At 36.6% G+C, this 18,859-nt stretch overlaps 1 protein-coding gene across 1 annotated transcript; it reads left to right on the top strand.

Moving 5' to 3' along the window:
* Positions 1–1,714: 1,714 nt before the first annotated feature.
* On the top strand, positions 1,715–18,432 carry esr1 (estrogen receptor 1). Its single transcript, XM_055185350.2, has 8 exons — positions 1,715–2,310; positions 5,590–5,813; positions 7,297–7,413; positions 9,075–9,407; positions 10,202–10,340; positions 13,674–13,807; positions 17,746–17,929; positions 18,088–18,432. Exons 1-8 carry the CDS (start codon positions 1,859–1,861, stop codon positions 18,326–18,328), a joined length of 1,824 nt encoding a protein of 607 aa, XP_055041325.1. The 5' UTR covers positions 1,715–1,858; the 3' UTR covers positions 18,329–18,432.
* The last annotated feature ends 427 nt before the right edge of the window (positions 18,433–18,859 follow it).

Below are 18,859 nucleotides of genomic sequence, written 5' to 3'. Positions count from 1 at the left end.
TTGTACTAATATAATTACAACTTATTTGTGTTTTATTTTATGAAATCCTACTATGCATATGAAGTAACCGTATTATAAAAGCAATAAGCCCTGCGAAGCAGTGGGTTTACAGTGCTTTATTATACCTGTTAAATGCTTTATTCTGATTGGCTGAAAAATGTTCCAAGAGTGTTGATTACTTTTCCGCACACATAACTTGTCAAATGTCTTAAAAATAGGCACATCGCAATTTTTGTGTTAACTGTGGTATAGGCCCAATAATCGACTCCGGTCCTTTGAATGATTTGAAAATAATGCACACCCGCGCTGTAACGGCACAACGCAAATTACCACCTTGGGTGTGCATTATTTTCTTATAATGCAGCGGCCCGTTGTCAATTATTCATTACACTGTAAAAAAATTCTGTAGAAATTACAATGTTATTGCAGCTGGGTTGCCGGTAATTTACCGTAGATTTAAATTTATGTTATTTACTGGCAAGAGTCTTTATCTTTACAGAATTAAAACTATACAATAACAGCCTCATGCAAAGCATTCTGCGAACCAGAAATCATCATCAACCTTTTTCAGTTTTTTGCTTCAGATTTTGTTTCCCAGAATGTTTTGCTTTGATACTGTTTTTTTTTTAGTTTTACTCTGTAAAGACAAAAACTTGTAAATGTTTAATGTTCATTTAACTTTGAACAAAATGTTGCCAGTAAAAAACATAAATTTAAATCTACGGTAAGTTACCGGCAACCCAGCTGCAAATTCTACTGATTTTTTTTTACAGTTTAAGCACCTTGTAAAATAGGCTACGTATGAACTGCCATGACAGCTTATGTAAATGCAAGCTTTCCTTTTTAAAGTAATGTGCACGTCTGTGAGACATCCTGAATAGACCAGAAAAAAATCAATAAATGTTCACATTTAAGCACCTGTGTAGAGAGCATTAGAGTAACATTTTCCCTTCTTTATTCAAGGCCTCCAATGCACCCACACACTTTCCATTTCACTTTTATATAGCTGTCAAGCAAATAAACTAAAACCATTTATTTAATTAGTTGTTTTGTAACAATGTATTTTTTATCCTCTATTAAAATATTTTTACCAAAAATATCAAGTATTTGCTTTAATAACTCACGGTGGCAGTATGTAGCAAGTGCTTTTAAAACGCACCACCTGTGAAATCTGAAGCTTTTGGCAAGTGAATTAGACAGTGACCTCCTATCTCTTGTTTACCTGGTTGCCCTGACCTGCTCTGAGAGCGACCGCCAATATCGACCCGGCTGTCTTTAATTTGTTTACCTCTTTTTTTAGCAAGAGCTACAGACAGTAATGGTAAGAAAGATGTGAAGATAGATAGATTATTTAGGGCTGAGCTTCAAATTAAATGACTGCTTGGATTTAGGCATTGAATATATAAAAACAGGAAATCAATTGATTTTCATTCTTTTTTATAGCTGTTTTCAATCATTTCTTTCATTCATACCAGTTAGGAAACATCTCCTGTCTGTAGCTTAATCAAGACTGAGTGCTCTGTGTTTATTAGGTTTAATATTAACGGACAAAATATAGGCAATAAAACAGAAGTGAACAGTAAAACAGTCTTTTCCTTTCATACAGTATATATAAAGGTACACCACACTTTGTCCTTCTTACATAAAGGAGAAAAAAGAAAGGAAGGATTTTTTTATTTTTTAGGAGTAGGCAGAGCAGCAGGGCGGAAACAAACTAGAGCAAGGGGGAGAGAGGATGAGAGAGAGAGAGAGGTGGGAGGTGAAAATCGAGCTTAAAAAATACAGAAGTCTAAAGTCATTCGGACATTGCTTTTGAACACGCAGTACCCTAACTGGTGCTGCCTGTGTATGTGTTTCCATGGTGATGTCTGGAGGGCAGACCAGCGGAGAAACTGCTGGTGCCAGGCAGCGACGCAAGACCACCCCGAGCCCCGAGAGAGAGGATCCGGAGGGACTTTCCATACCGCCCCCTTCCCGCAAACTCTCGCCAATGTACCCCAAGGAAGAGCTCAGCATGGGGGTCATCACCTCCTCTGTCAACTACCTGGATGGAGCTTATGAGTATTCAAACTCAACTCAGACCTACAGCACCTCATCACCCACTGAGCCTCCTCCTCCTGTCGGATACTACCCGGCTCCCCCGGACCCTCACGAAGAACATCTGCAGTCTTTAGGCACAGGATCCAGCAGCCCTCTTATGTTTGCACCCTCCAGCCCTCAGCTGTCCCCGTATCTCAGTCATCATGGAGGTCACCACTCCACTCACCAGGTGTCGTACTACTTGGACACCTCCTCTAGCACGTTTTACAGGTCAGTGGAGCTTGGCCATCGTTAAGATGAGCTCGTGTGTAAGACCAATAACCCAAAAGTTGCTAAATAAATAACCATGTCTTTGCTAACCTCTGCGCGAGATGGAAATGTTGCCAGGTGTTTGGTTAATCAGATGAAGTGGATCAGGTTATTTTACACCTGATTTATGATTCATTGAGGCATGATGTTTGGCTAGGTCACATTTAAATTCTGTTTGTGTACCTGCTTGAAAGGGAAGTTTTAACAACTGATATACACTATAAAATGAATCTATAGTGCCTCTAAATAGTTACTTTATAATTGTATTCATGTATTTAAAGCATGTTTTACAAACCACAGACTTTCTAATAAATATAAAAAAAGATTGTACATTTTAATGGCAAATAAACATAAATTTGTGTTAAGATTGGTATTCAAGTCATTTTAATTAGCATAATTTATTTTAGCATATGGTGATGTTGAGTTTCTATTATGTTCCTTATATGACTGTAATGTTGTATAGGTGTTTTTAGGTGCATTTACAATTACAGTATTTAGACAATGTGTGATTTTTTTGTTATTCTCTTTTCGTGGGATAAATGTTCGTTAGATACTATCGCTTGAAAAGTACATGCTGTCCTCGTGGTTAGTACAAGACAGCCTGCACACTCTTTCAGTGTTACACAAAAAAGAATAATATCCGACCATTTCAGCAATTAGGTTGTATTTTATTTTTGTGGGCCTATAGCCTACTTCTATAAAGTAAAACGTACTAAATGGATTTGGTCTGCTGTCTGAAAAAGAAGATATTTGTGAGGAGACTCAACTTTTAATGGAATCCTTGTGGTACTGCTAATGGATGGAAAGGATTGTAGGGTACACTGCTAAAAAATGGTAAAAAATGTTTCCAAGCTGTCAATGGGGCAATAACCTTTGTACCATTTTTTATGTACAGATTTGCATACATTAGTACCTTTGAGGTACTAATATGATATGTGTAGGTGCAATGATGCAATTTGGAAGGGTACCACCCCCGTGACAGCTATAGGGATCATTTTTAATGACCATTTTTAGAAATTCAAATTTTTTTCAATTCAATTTTATTTATATAGCGTTTTTCACAATAGGTAATTGTTTCAAAGCAGCTTTACATTAATAGAAGCAGTGAAAAGCACAGAAAAACGACAGATAGCACAACATAATACACGATAGCATAAGCAGTTAAATTTGCTGCGGCTATGACTCAACATTATAAGCGAGCGTATTACTAATGTAACATCTAGAAGAGGAAGCTAAGTTAAAAAAAAAACCTAGGAGGAAAAAACCCTTGGGAGATTTATATATATATATATATATATATCTAAAGAGATTAAAGAAAGATAAAGGGATGCCAGAACAACTGACATATCCATTGGCATATACTCTTGCTAATAGACTAAATGAATGTTTCTTCATTAAAGGCATTAAACTTGAAGGCATTTGCCAGTTCAGTGCTAAGCTCATTCACAGGACCTTGACAAGAGAACAATTAATGAAAACAACAACGGTATTGGAGTTATCACATCCTGTCTGAAGAGCAAAATTCTTTCTTTACTTTCAGAGGAGTCCAGAAGAGCTTAATGTGAATCTTTGCCCATTCTGTCTGTTTTAAACAGCTTTGACATGACATTCGACATTGGGTGACATTAGATAGCATTTGAGTCTATTTCTGAGGTTATGCCAGAAATCTACTGGACATTAGAATTAAGGATAAAATAAATATTTACAAACACTAGTACAAGAGGTCGAAAGTAAATGGGGCTGGTCATTTTTCCCTTATTTGCCGTCACGTAGGCTACATTTTTTATGTGTTTTTTGACACTACAAAATTTTGCATCTCTTATGCGGTGTGCAAATATAACTTTTTTATGTTAACTTTTATAAAACTACTGTCAGTCACTATGGCAATGGAAGCACATCTCTAAATAGTCAGTGGTCAGAACAACTACTTCTAATATTATTGCATTGAATATTATTACCAAAATGAGTCATTTTAAGCAATAAATAAATAATTTTCATTTTTATTGTAATCACTTACTGCAAAAATAACTTGCTTTGGAAGTCCAGTTAGGTAAAACATTTCAAACAGAGGAATTTGTGATTTGATTAAGGCCAAGTTCCTGTGTTTATATCAGATGAATATTTTCACACACAGCAGTTAAAGCACAGTTTGAAGAACTTTTCAAGTGTTTTAGAGATTTTAAGTGGTAAGCACCCCCCTAGTTGAAGAGCCCTTATATACACACTACTGTTTAAAAGATGATAAGGTCACTTAACTGAAATGTTTCTCATGATCTTAAAAATCATTTAATAAGGTTTATGCTTCATGTTTTCAATTAGTTTTATAGACAAAAACAGAATTGTGCAAACATAATACATTTACAACATTTTTAAGTTGAATCAAATTGGCTGTGCCAGTCATTTCAGCTATTTTGAATTTTGACTATGCTTTCCTAAGATTAGTTAGCAATTTCAATTTGTTTTTATGAGTTGCTATAAAACCCCATGTATCAGTGCCAGTGTGATTAAACTTAAGAATTTAGGGCAGCTAAAGTGTTTTTACAGTTATATTTACAAAGCTAAAATGTCCAAATTGCTTTTGAATTAGATGACCTGATTTAAATAATAAAGAAAAAGCAGATAATAATAGTCTAGCGTAGATGTTAACGTCTTTAATACTGTTTTTTAAAGAGTACATTTTAGGCTTAGTATAAGCATATTAAAGATGATAAAATGTAACAGTTTTAATTTACTTTGGATATGAATTGTTACATTTTTGTAATTAAATAGTTTGCATTAAGCTGTGTATCATTAGAACCCCAGTCATGTATTTGAATGGTCGTGCATCATTTCCTCAGTTGCCGCTGAGACAGGAGAAATACAGATTTTAGTGTTGCACTTCCTTCTTTCAATGATGTAAAAATCATCATTTTGCATCATTGAACGAAGGAAGTCCAATATCTTTGTTGAGGGGGTGAGACTACAAACACCCCTTTTCTCGGTCAAATAGGCACCAAATTCGAAATGCATGTTACATTTCGACTACAAATATGACACACTTTCAATAAAGATTAAATGTTTTTTATGGGTGAAATGCTCCTTTAAGATTATTATTTAAAAATGTGAACAAAGCTATTAATACGAAAAAATTGATCCTATACCTTTTAACAGTAGTGTACTTTAATGTTTCATTGTCTACTCTGCTGTTTAAGTGCACTTTATTTCACGACATTTGAACCTCACAGCTCTTCTTGTCTTTAGGTCGAGTGTGGTATCTTCTCAGCAGACAGGTGTTGGCCTGTGTGAGGATCTCTGCAGTGCTACAGACAGACAGGAGCTATACAACGACTCGAGAGCAACAGGAGGGTTTGATGGAGCCAAAGAGACACGATTCTGTGCAGTGTGCAGTGATTACGCATCTGGCTATCATTATGGAGTCTGGTCCTGTGAGGGCTGCAAAGCTTTTTTCAAGAGAAGCATTCAAGGTAACCATTCTTAAATGAGAGCTTTATTATGTAAAAGCCTCAAAACTAGCATTGAAATACAGGATGATTTGATTTTTTTTGTAGAAACAGTAAATCACAAAAAATGACTATTGCATTCATACCTTTATAATCTAAAAAACCTTTCTTCACTACAAATAACTACAAAGGTTTTCCAGATTTTAAAGTATTCCTATTAAGTCAAAAATGTTTCTTTTATGGCAAGTGTAGAGAGTGAATGATCCTTGGGTGCATACTACTTTTTAATGCCAGCCAGGCATTAGAATGTGAGAAAGAGAAATAAGATCTACTACTGCTTTTAAAAGACTTTTAAAGACGCAAATATAAGCTAGAATTACATGAATGGTTTCTGTATATAGATAATCATCCATGTTAGCTGATGGAAAAAGGTGAAAATCAAAGTCTGACACACATTATCTTTGATGAGACACCACCTAACTGTCACAATGGGAGCATGCCTCCAACTCATTTGCTCATCTGTATTACATTTTAAGGGGTTTTGGTGGTTTTGGTGAGATGACAGCCTGTAGATGTTCTGTGTGATCGTGACACAGTAGCTCCTCCTGCAGGAAACCAGCAGGGGAAAATGACAAACTGTGTTCCTGCCAAATGGGTTTTAGGGTGCAGTATGTGGGAGTAGGCTGACTAGAGAGCTAAAATGTTTAAAGAGAGAGAAAAGGCCAGGAGCAAGGAAAGAAAATTATTCAACTTATTAAATGTAATATTTCTCCTACCTAAATATTTTTTTCTTATAGGGACGACGCAAATATTAGCAGATTAACAAAAAGTGGCCTTTTTTTTTAAAAAAATCCTTCATTTTCCCTTAGTGATCTTGCATTCGGGCAGATGCTGTTTTGGCCACTTTCTTGCTAAAACGGCAGTTTTAGAAAACAACCCAAGATTTGTTCAAGGGCACAGTGCTGATGTGGTCAGTAGCCCTTTCCCGTACCCGAGTCATTGTTTTACTTTGCATTGGACTTGCCACTGTTACTAGCAACCCAAAAAGTGTCTTATTATCCTGAAATATGTATTATGCTATTATCTATTGACCCCCCCAATTTCCACATAAATGCTTTGCATTCTCTTGATACGCAGTATCTTATTACAAACCTTAATTGGGATTATGTGCAGGTTTAATACAAGTGTTTGCATTTCTCCCTCTGTGTGTGTAGGTGTGTGTGTGACATTTTTGTCCGAGACACAATCATCTAATTTAAAATTTCATTTGGAGCTGGAACAGCATGTTCTTGCTCTCAAAGCTTAATCACATCCAAGGCCGTCGATGCGATGCGCTGCACTGCACTCTTTGCGCGTAACAAAACAGTATTTACATATTGCTTATACAGAGTTAAAAAAATAAAAACCTCTTTAAAAAAGATGAAAAGATGAAATAAGGAACATGGGCACATGCTTAAATATATTTAAAGATCTTCAATAACATCATTCTTCATTTCTCTGTTTCTAGGTCACAATGACTATGTCTGTCCAGCGACCAACCAGTGCACTATTGACAGAAACCGCAGGAAGAGCTGCCAAGCATGCAGACTACGCAAGTGTTATGAAGTAGGGATGATGAAAGGAGGTATGCATACTTTATTACAGCGGGGAAAATAAGTATTTGACACATCAGCATTTTTGTCAGTGAGGAGATTTCTGAGTTGCTATTGAGACAAAATTTCCGCCAGATGTAGCCATTAAGCCAAATAATCAATTTATACAGTACAATGAAATCAGAACATTTAAGTATACAAGTTGAGTCATAATAAATAAAGTGAAATGACACACGGAATAAGTATTGAACACATGAAGAGAACAAGGTGCAAAATGGCATAGAAAGCCAGGAGATCACCTGAAAACTGTCAGTATTGAGAGAGAAACCCTGCCCCCTATCAGTACTAATTGATATCAGCTGCTTTAGTCCTAATTGATGGCCTATAAAGGCTTCTCATTACCCAGGAGACACACAGGAAAGACTTCATGATGGGTAAAAGCAAATAATTCTCTCAAGATCTTCGTAATCTTATCATTGAAAAGCATTTTGATAGAAATGGTTATAGGCGCATTTCCAGAATGCTGAATGTTCCTGTGAGCACTGTGGGAAGAAGTGAGAAGAAATGGCACTGCCCACCACCCCAAGAATACCATACCAACAGTTAAGTTTGGGGGTGTAAGCATCATGGTTTGGGACTGCTTTTCAGCAAGGGGTACTGGCAGACTTCATCTTATTGAAGGCAGGATGAATGGAGAAATGTACCGGGACACTCTGGATCTGCTGCCATCTACCAGAAAGCTGAAAATGAAAAGAGGGTGGACATTTCAGCAAGTCAATGATCCCAAACACAAGGCCAAAAAAAACAATGAAGTGGTTTCAAAGAAAGAAAATCAAGTTGCTTGAATGGCCCAGTGAGAGAACTAAAGATCAAAGTTGATAATAATTCGTTACATTTATATAGCGCTTTTCTGCAGCACTCAAAGCGCTTTACATATGAATGGGAGAATCTCCTCAACCACCACCAATGTGCAGCATCCACCTGGATGATGCGACGGCAGCCATATTGCGCCAGAATGCCCACCACACACCAGCTTATTAGTGGAGAGGAGAGAGAGTGATATAGCCAATTAGTATTAGGGATGATTAGTAGGACAACGGGCAAGTTTGGCCAGGATGCCGGGGCACACCCCTACTCTTTTTCGAAGGACATCCTGGAAATTTTTAATGACCACAGAGAGTCAGGACCTCGGTTTAACGTCTCATCCGAAGGACGGGTAAAAAGAGGCCCAAGGAACCTTCAAGATTTAAAGACCATTTGTGTGGAAGAATGGGCCAGAATCACTCCTGAGCACTGCATACGACTGATCTCTCCATACAAGAGGCGTTTAGAAGCTGTAATCACCAACAAAGGCTTTTCTACAAAGTATTAAATAAAGTGTGTCCAATACTTATTCCCTGTGTCATTTCACTTTATTTATTATGACTCAACTTGTATACTTAAATGTTCTGATTTCTTTGTATAAATTCTATATTTGGCTTGATGGCTACATCTGGTGTAAATTTGTGTCAATAGCCCACTTAGAAATGCCCTTACTGATAAAAATGCTGATGTGTCAAATACTTATTTTCCCCGCTGCATATACTGCCAATTATCACAAACACAATGGAGAAAACATCTTATCACTAACCAGTATAAACTATCTTTAATAATTTAGATTGTTAAGAGTGTAAAATTGACATTCATGATGCAGGTATTCGTAAGGACCGTGGTGGCCGAGCTGTCAGGGGAGTAAGGAGGAGGAGTGGTAGTGAGGATCATGACAAAAGCTACAATGATCAGCCAGGTCGTGCAAAGGCCGCTCCTCCACAGAACAAGAGGAAGAGAAGCAGTGGTGGGGTGGTCGGTGCTTTATGCATGGCACCAGAGCAGGTGCTGGTGTTACTCATGGGGGCGGAGCCACCCGCCGTCAGTTCAAGACAGAAATGTAGTCGCCCATACACAGAGATCACCATGATGTCCCTGCTCACCAATATGGCCGACAAAGAACTTGTCCACATGATAGCTTGGGCTAAGAAAGTACCAGGTAAAATATTTCTGTTCTCACTCTACTTATTCAAATATCAATTAGCATAAGGGTATATTTTGTTCTGAGTGCAACATCAAGGGAATTGTTTTAGCATCTTGACAAGGAGTGTCCCTGGTGACAGCCTTGCCTGTTTTTTGCAACTGTGGTAGCAGGTTTTAAATTAACAGGTGTCAGAGATTCAAAGTACAAGGTCACAGATGCAAATCTAAGGAACATGGGGTTATAATAGTTATCTATGCTGTGCCTCAATTTGATTTGACTTCAAGCTGAGCTCGGTACACATCGAAAGACCCGCTGGGATTTTAGTGAGCTATTACATTTGCTGTTCAGAGGTCTTAATTAACCTGCCACTGAGAAGTAAACACTGTCTTTATGAGATACAGATTTGAATGTCACTGCATGTGGGCGATGAGATCCCCACAGAATTTGGGGGAAAGCAAATAATCATTTGTGCTAATCATGACTCAATACCAAAGAAGATCATTTCAAACTCAGTAATAAAATAAAATAGGCTATACTGAGAGATGTCACTCATTATATGCAACCCAATATAAAGCATCTTAATATGATATAAATCTTGTATGTTCTTAAATATTTATAAAAAAAAACTCACTCATATCTTTACATTTACATTTAAGCATTTAGACACGTTTATCCAAGTCACTTCAAGATATACGTTTAATCAGTGTGTGTTACCTGATGAACCCATGACCTTTCCTAATGCAATACTCTACCAATTGAGCTAACCATGAAATTGAAATATATTTCTTTAATGTCACTGTGTTTCTCAGGTTTTCAGGACCTCTCTCTGCATGATCAGGTTCAGCTGTTGGAGAGCTCCTGGCTGGAGGTGTTAATGATTGGACTTATATGGAGGTCTATTCATTCGCCTGGAAAACTCATCTTTGCTCAGGATCTCATCCTTGATAGGTACTGTATGTTCTGTACCTCCTTTAAAGCCACAGTCAAGGGACTCATTACAGAATATTTTGAAACATAAGTTATCATTGTAATGGCTTGAAAAAACTGAACTTGGTTTTAGCATGACTTGTATTTATCCAAGACGTACTGCAGTGCACAGACAAATGTGAACCATGCTCTGACAAGCGTGAAACATGTTTTATATTGTTTTGATTGAATTTAGTCTTGCTTGACTGTTGATGGTAATGAGAAAGGGCCATTGTGTGGTGACAGAAATCATCAGGGACACATGTTATACTCAGCAAAATAAGGGTTCAATAAAGGGGTCTTCATAGGAATATACTACGTATTTTCCAGACTATAAGTCGCTCCGGAGTTTCAGTCAAAAATGTGTTTTGAAGAGGAAAAAACATATATAAGTTGCATTGGACTATACATTGCGTTTATTTGGGAAATTATTTCACAAAATCCAAGCCCAAGAAAAGACATTTAATTTGGAAAGGGAAACTAAACAATGTCACACAGAACAGCTGGCTGAATAGGTGTCCGTACATGTTAACGTAACATTACCATTTGTTCACCAAGCACAATAGCATATTGAACATACCTGGAAGGCTGAATAGGTTAAATTAACACGACAAATCAAATCAAGTTCAAAAAGGTCCCGAAGTCATTCCGCATCACTGAATCCATTGAATTACATAAATAGAGGAGTAGCATAGAGCAAACTCTCGCGGCTGTTGACGGTAATGGTTTTTCTTGGTTCATATGAATTAATTTTGACATATAAGTTGCACCTGACTAGAAGTCGCAGGACCAGCCAAACTATGACAAAGTGTGACTTATAGTACGGAAAATGCGGTATATACATTTTTGAGCCAAACCTCCTTGAGATTTTGAGTAAATTTTTAATAATTTAAAAGCATATTTGCACACTGTAAAAAAAACTTGAGCCAGCACAACAACAACAAAAATTGTACTAATTTTCCTTTGCTTTTTGTGTTTACTCAGCTTTTGAGTCAAGTAGTTAACCTCATAGATATGTATAAAGGCTAGATGGCTCAAGGCGGAGTCCCTAACGGCATCACCTGGCGGCCATCTTACGACAGGGCGCTCGCTCACTCGTAGCATTGAGTTTAATGGTGCAGGTACTTTTAAATGACCATAACTTGCTCAATTTTCTACCGATTTTCAAACGGTTTGGATTTTTACAAAAGTTATTAACGTGGCTATAATTCTGGATGCTTTAACATGTTTCATGAATTTATTTTTTATTTTTAGTATAGGTATGCAGTGTCATAGGCACATCTTTGACGTTTATAACAAACCAAACCGTTTGAAAATCGGTAAAAAATTAAGCAAGTTATGGTCATTTAAAAGTACCTGCATCATTAAAACTCAATGCTACGAGTGAGCGAGCGCCCTGTCGTAAGATGGCCGCCAAAATGCGGACGTTGCACTCCATTGGCCAGCAGCGCGGACGAGCCATCTAGCCTTTATACATATCTATGGTTAACCTGACTTATTACATTTACTGAGTAATGTCAGAGTTATGTCAAATTCAATACAAAAAAAAAAATCAGTTGAGCCAACTTAAAATAACAAGTCAATATAATAGATAGTAATACAATAGATAGCAAACATAGACAACATCAACAGTATAAAATAAAGCCAGCAAACACAAAAACTGTAATCATTTTTTAGAATTTTAACCACTAAATTAAACATGATGAAATGCATGCTGGGAACTTACAAACTCAAAACAGTTTGGCAAGTTGAACAAACTTTTTGTGACATTTTGGACAAACACCTGAGTGAAGGTGTCCAGCATCAGATTTTTTAAAAAAGCCCTTGAAGCCAATTTTTTGCACATATAAGATTAAGGTCTGAACTTACTATAACCATTATTTTTAGAGGATTTAAAAAATATTTCCTATAGAATTATTTACATTTTTTAGATTATCATTATCAAAAATTATCATTACCACAACTTTTATTACATTAAATATATGCATTTCCAACCTATTTTTTCGGTAATGAGAACTAAAAAGTTGTCTAGGTACTATGACAAAGAAAATTTCAATGTCCCCCTTTAATGTGGAAAAACAAAAAAATTGGTTCGATGTCATTTGAAATCATGTGCTAAATAGTACACGAAGAGATGTTTGTAACTGTATGCTTCTTATTTTGATACTCTTACTTTGCATTTACTTTTTTAAATTTTGTCTAATTAACCTCATAAGTCTAATTTTGCGAGAATCACCCACCCAAGTATTTAAGTCCAGGAAACAAAATAATCTTTGTTAGCAACAAGTTAAAGATTAATCTTATTTGATTGAATCTACACAAAATAATAAATGAACTCCTACTAAAAATAATTTTGTTCAAGTTACCTTTTTATGTTTGTGAGAAGAACATGAAGTTGGTTTATTCAGTACATAATTTTAACCTTAAAATATATATTTTTGCCCCCATTTTAAAATCAGTGCTTTGCAGGAGCGAAGGAGAATGTGTTGAGGGGATGGCTGAGATTTTCGACATGCTCTTGGCAACTGTGGCTCGATTCTGCAGCCTCAAACTTAAGTCATTTGTGTGTCTCAAAGCCATTTAAAGTCAGTAGTGTTTTCTGATATATTGTAGTTTTGTTTAATATTCACATGATACTTAGATTAAACAAATTAAGTATTTTTTTTAGATTTTTTAATCGCACTTTGTAATGCGATGCCTTAAGAGTTTTTACTTGCTCAAGTAAGCTTGGACATGGTTGTGAGCTCTCTGCCGTGTCACATTGACCTAATGCATTTCCTCTACGTGTGCTTATTTTTTGCATCAATTTCTCAAAGAACATTGAGTTGCATGAAATTTTATACTCGGCAGAAGCGACAGGCCCATGAGGAAGGCTGTTCCTTGCGAAACAAAATTGAATGATTGTGAACCAAAAGAAAACTACATTGTTAAAAAGGACATGAACCATTTCCTGAAGAGCTTATTGCTTCTCTTCAGAAGACCATGACACAGGTAGTTTGTAATTAAAGAGCGCCCGATTGGGAATAGACTACGGAGGAACAGCATCATCACTGACTAAGGGAATATAAATGTAATCAAAAACCAACATCTGCAAAAGTAAATGGTCGGTGCAGAGGTTTAATGGGAGATCCGGCAGGGAAAAGAAGGAGGAATGGTTGAAGTTGGAAGGGGACTTAAATGACGATGTGCAATTTAAGTAAATAATATTTGCAATATTACCCACAAATGAAGAAGAGCAATATCAAGAAATGTTTTACAGGAAATGGCACAAATTGTTTCCTAGTGTGGCTAAAGTGCTGGTGTTTCGCTTTACAGGAGCGAAGGAGAATGTGTTGAGGGGATGGCTGAGATTTTCGACATGCTCTTGGCAACTGTGGCTCGATTCCGCAGCCTCAAACTTAAGTCAGAGGAATTTGTGTGTCTCAAAGCCATCATACTTCTTAATTCTGGTGAGTCAACAGCAAACAGATGAAACTGAGTGAAGACTACAATATTATACATTATTATCTAAACTAATATCAAACTTGAAAACTTAAAGGGATATACCAGCAGATAATAACAATTACCTTATGCATTACTCATCCTAAAGCCATTGATGTGCCTGATTATCTTTTTTCAGACAACATAATCAATCAAAGTTATTTAAAAAAAATGTCCTTGCTCTTTAAAGCTTTATAACAGTAGTAAACAGTGAACAACTTCTGACTTTCAAGCCCAAAAAAGTGAATCCATTCTTTCCAGATGCACTCCACATAGCTTCAGGGGGTTAATAAAGGCCTTCTGAGGGTAATTGATGCGATTTTGTAAGGAAAATATCCATATTTAAAACTTTATGGGGTGGTTTCCTGGACAGGGTTTAGGCTAATCCAGGACTAGGCCTTATTTATATTAGGACATTTAAGAAGTTTTTACAAACATACCTTACAAAAAACACTACATGTGTGCATATTGAGACAAAAATGTCACACCTATGTTAAAATTAGTCAGGAGCAGGCGTTTTTAAATTTAAGCAACTCAAACATGCATTTTAGTCTGGGACTGTCTGGGAAACCACCCCTTAATCTTATTTGGAAGCATTTCGAAACATTGTTAAAGGAATAGTCCATTTTCTCAAAACAACAATACAGATAATCTACTCACCACCATGCCATCCAAAACGTTGATGTCCCTCCCCGCCCAGTCGAGAAGAAATTACGTTCTTTGAGGAAAACATTGCAAGATTTTTCTCATTTTAATAGAGCCCAACACTTAATACTTAACTCAACCCTTAACAGTTTTTTTAACGGAGTTTCAAAGGACTATAAACGATCCCAAACGAGGCATTAGGGTCTTATCTAGCTTTTCTTGTCATTTTTGGCAAGAAAAATAAAAAATGCACTTTTAAACTACAACTTCTCGTCTTCCTCTGGTCCTGTGACGAGCCAGCGCGACCTCACGTAATATGTCATCACGTCAAGCGGTCACGGATGACGTATTGAAACTACGCCCCAGTGTTTACACGTGTGAAGAAAGAGGACCGTTCCGACGTTGTTGTATGTGGAATGATACTAATTAATGTCTTTGTGTCAGTTTATTGTTTAAAATGGTCCGCAAATGTGGGTTTCATATATGTAACACGTGACCTTTCTACGTCAATACGCATTTACGTTTGGTCGCGCTGGCGTATCACAGGACCAGACCTAGACGAGAAGTTATGGTTTAAAAGTGCATATTTTTTATTTTTCTTGTAAAAAATGACAATCATTTTGCTAGATAAGACCCTAATGCCTCGTTTGGGATCGTTTAGAGTCCTTTGAAACTCTGTTGAAAGTGTTGAGTTAAGTATTAGGTGTTGTGCTTGTGCTCTATTAAAGTCCATTAAAATGAGAAAAATCTCGACTGAACAAAGAAAGACATCAACATTTTGGATGACATGCATGGTGGTGAGTAAATTATCTAGATTATTTTTTTTAGAAATGGACTATTCCTTTAAAGCAGTGTTTCTCAAACTTTTTCATCCCAAGGACCACTTTATCTCCCAATTTTTTTCTGAGGACCACCTAACAAAATCTCACTCTAACACGCCCCCAAAAAACAACATAATAGGAAGGATGAGCTAAATTTAAGTTTAATATGCAACTGTTTCAAGTCAAAAACTAATTTTTTAAACACAAATGCAATGCCATGTTCAGAAATTATTATATTAATTTTATTTCATTTAAAAAAGTAAATGTGAAATGAGTTGCAGCTTAAAATGAACAACAAACTGCACATGTGAAAAAAACCTGCAATTAAACATACTGTAACAGCCTAGGTCCCACTTAATGTCATTCCAAAGACCCATTATAGTTTAAAACTGAGGTGGTGGGTATATGAAGTCTATGGTTGTAACTATGGTAACAATAAAATGCTGAAAAAAAATTTCCCCTTAATATCCAAAATCACTGAAATTACAGGAATTTTATACATGAAACAAAAAACTAGTACATTACAAAACTAACAGATATGTGGATTTTAGCTGTTTTCAGTTGACGCTTGATCTTTTATTTTGACTCCTCTTTGGTTTAGCCACCAATCCATTTTTATGTTATTAAAACAGAATGGCAAGAACTGATATCACAGTTTCACAAGTGTATTAAAAATCTAATTAAATAAGTGACGATTGTATAAACACTTGCCTAGTTTAGGTCATCTTTTGGCGGACCCCGGACCACACTTTAAGAATTACTGCTTTAAAGCAACGCGCCCTCAGTCTAAACATTTTACAAAACAATTGCAAGGTTAAAAATGTTTTTATATATACATTTTAAACCATTAAGTAAAAGTGTATTCTGTGTTTTTAGGTGTTATTTAGGGCTTGTCAAATCTTTAACCCACAATTAACTCCCGTTTTAATTATGCCCACGTTTGTCATTAAAGTCACACATTTTTTGGAAAATTGTGGTATTGTTTTTATAAATAACTTATCTGTGAGCTTTTTATATTTTTAGAACAATTATTGTGCCTTTAAATTCTTTAATCAAAAATGCTAATATCCTCTCCTCCCCATAACAATATTTTCTTGTGTAACAAGAAAAGAACAATTTGTTTTAGACCAGATAGTTACGGAGCCCCTAAGGGGACACAGAGAAAAAAGTAAATAAAGTTTAGTTTCGCATGCGCACGTTAGGGGCTCGGTAAATGTGTTCAGGGAAGTTATGTTTGACAAGAATAAAATTTTGAAAAGATTTAAACAAGATTGTAGTGTAATGATGAAATTTATTTAGTTTCAATTTATTTGGGAAGATAAGTTTTAATGTTAAGAATTGAAATGCTTTCTCTCATTGTACAGAACATTTCCTGCTTTAAAATGAAAAAACATTTTCACATGGCACAGACAATCCTGATGATGCTGAGATCCGCTGTGTGTTTCAGAAAACAGATAATTGAATTAATTGCAAGTTACCGCAGATATCAATTCATATTTATGGGCGTCGAAATGTCAGACATCTTGGCTTTTTCTTGTTTTGTATTTTGCAGCAACCATGTTCAGTTTATATACTTTTGTCATTAAGATGTCTAAACGATTCAGTGTAAAACATTTCATACATGCCTTGTCTATAAACACCAGATGTTTTATCTTCACCAGATGTTTGCCCATCTAGTGAATGAGGGTGTTTGGAGCACAGGTGTCTCAACATTAATGAGGTGTTGTTATAAATTAATAAATTATGCACCTCACAATTTTGTTCTCAAATATCTCAGAATGTTTTTTTTCTCAACAAATCTTTATAATGTTGTCAAATTTCAAATTGTTCTGTTGTTCAATAATCCATAACATCGGATGTCCTGTTTGATTTTGTAGTAAAATTAGGTAGAATTTCACAAAAGGAAATTAACTAAACAGCCTGAACCATGATCAGTACAAACATGATTGATCCTTTTAAATTTTGAATACTTGAGAAATAAAACTGACCTGAGTACACCATGGTAAATTTCCCAACTCCAGTCCTCGAGGTCCCCTAGATGTCTCTCAATATAAAACATCTGATCCAGTATGTTTAAAATTGTATAATTAATATGCTAACAAACAAGCTAAAGCGTTGACATCTAAAACTCTTTGGTGGGGGACCTGCAGGACTTGAGTTAGACACTGGTGATGAACCTTCAAAACGCTTTGAAACAGTTATGACGTAACAAAGCCTCGCTTGCTAAAATCACGTGAGTTGACCGGTTTGAACCAATCTCCGAACCACTGATTTGAAACAAAAGATTCATAAAGCTTTCAAAGCCTCGTGTTTCAAAAGCAGCCATCACTATGATACTGTACACCTGATGTCTGTCACAACCCTAAATTTGTCCATGTCTCTATATCCATGTCAGCTCCTCTATAACAATCTACACTTGCTTTATATTTTTATCTGGACAGGTGCGTTTTCATTCTGTTCCAATCCTGTGCAACCACTGACTGACAGCTTCATGGTGCAGTGCATGCTGGATAACATCACTGATGCCCTCATTTACTGCATCAGTAAATCAGGTGCATCACTACAGCTGCAGTCACGCAGACAGGCGCAGCTCCTGCTACTGCTCTCCCACATCAGACACATGAGGTAAATACAGATGAGTAACAGAGTTGATTTTAAAAAGTGATTGTAATTATAAGTACGTTTTCAACCACTGTCGTGTGGTTCAGTTCAGTCATAAAATATTACTTAAAGGGATAGTTCAGAACTTACAGTAAGTCCACTTTAATCTTCCCTTCTCCAAGCAACAAAGGGATGGAGCACCTATACAGGATGAAATGCAAGAATCGAGTACCTCTGTATGACCTGCTGCTGGAGATGCTGGATGCTCAACGGTTTCAATCTTCAGGGAAGGTACAGCGACCCTGGGTAGCAAATGAGAAAGATCCACCCTCTACACCCACAAACAGCAGCGCCAGTCCATCCAGAGGCTCTGGAGTCATGCAGCCCAATCTTGCCCGAGTATGCCAAAGTCCCGATTCATGAGTTAGAGCTTCTGTAAATTATAGCTAGTATTTAACAGCTGAACTAAGGAGAACTGTGATTGATTTCAATGTAGCTGTCCACTTATTAAACTGGGGCTGATGTAGTCTCTGTTTGTGCCTTAAAAAGATTACACCTTAGATTCAGGTAGATCTTAGCCCAACTTCACAGCAGAAAATAATATGTTTACAGCCTGATACAAAACTGTCTTTGGTCTTTATAGCTTATTTGGCCGCATAAGTGACGGGTGAACTGCTAGGCGGGTGTGGTTTCCGCAACCAGCCACCTCAACTTTACCCATTTTCGTGATTCTAGTTGACGCGGAGCCAAGATACCTATGGGTGACGTCACAGACACTACGTCCATTTTTTTACAATCTATGGTTGACACAAGCCAAAGATATTTTCACGCTTCATTCTACGACATAAAACACACCAATAATACCCCCACTTGTGATTTTTAAAGCTTTAACGTGTTTTTTAAAAGGCGGTTGCTAACAAGATGCGGGACGTTGTTGGGGACTTTAAACGTCAT

The sequence above is a fragment of the Misgurnus anguillicaudatus genome, chromosome 18, assembly GCF_027580225.2.
Source record: "Misgurnus anguillicaudatus chromosome 18, ASM2758022v2, whole genome shotgun sequence".
Classification (NCBI taxonomy): domain Eukaryota; kingdom Metazoa; phylum Chordata; class Actinopteri; order Cypriniformes; family Cobitidae; genus Misgurnus; species Misgurnus anguillicaudatus.
This window is presented reverse-complemented; position numbering and strand designations above follow the sequence as displayed.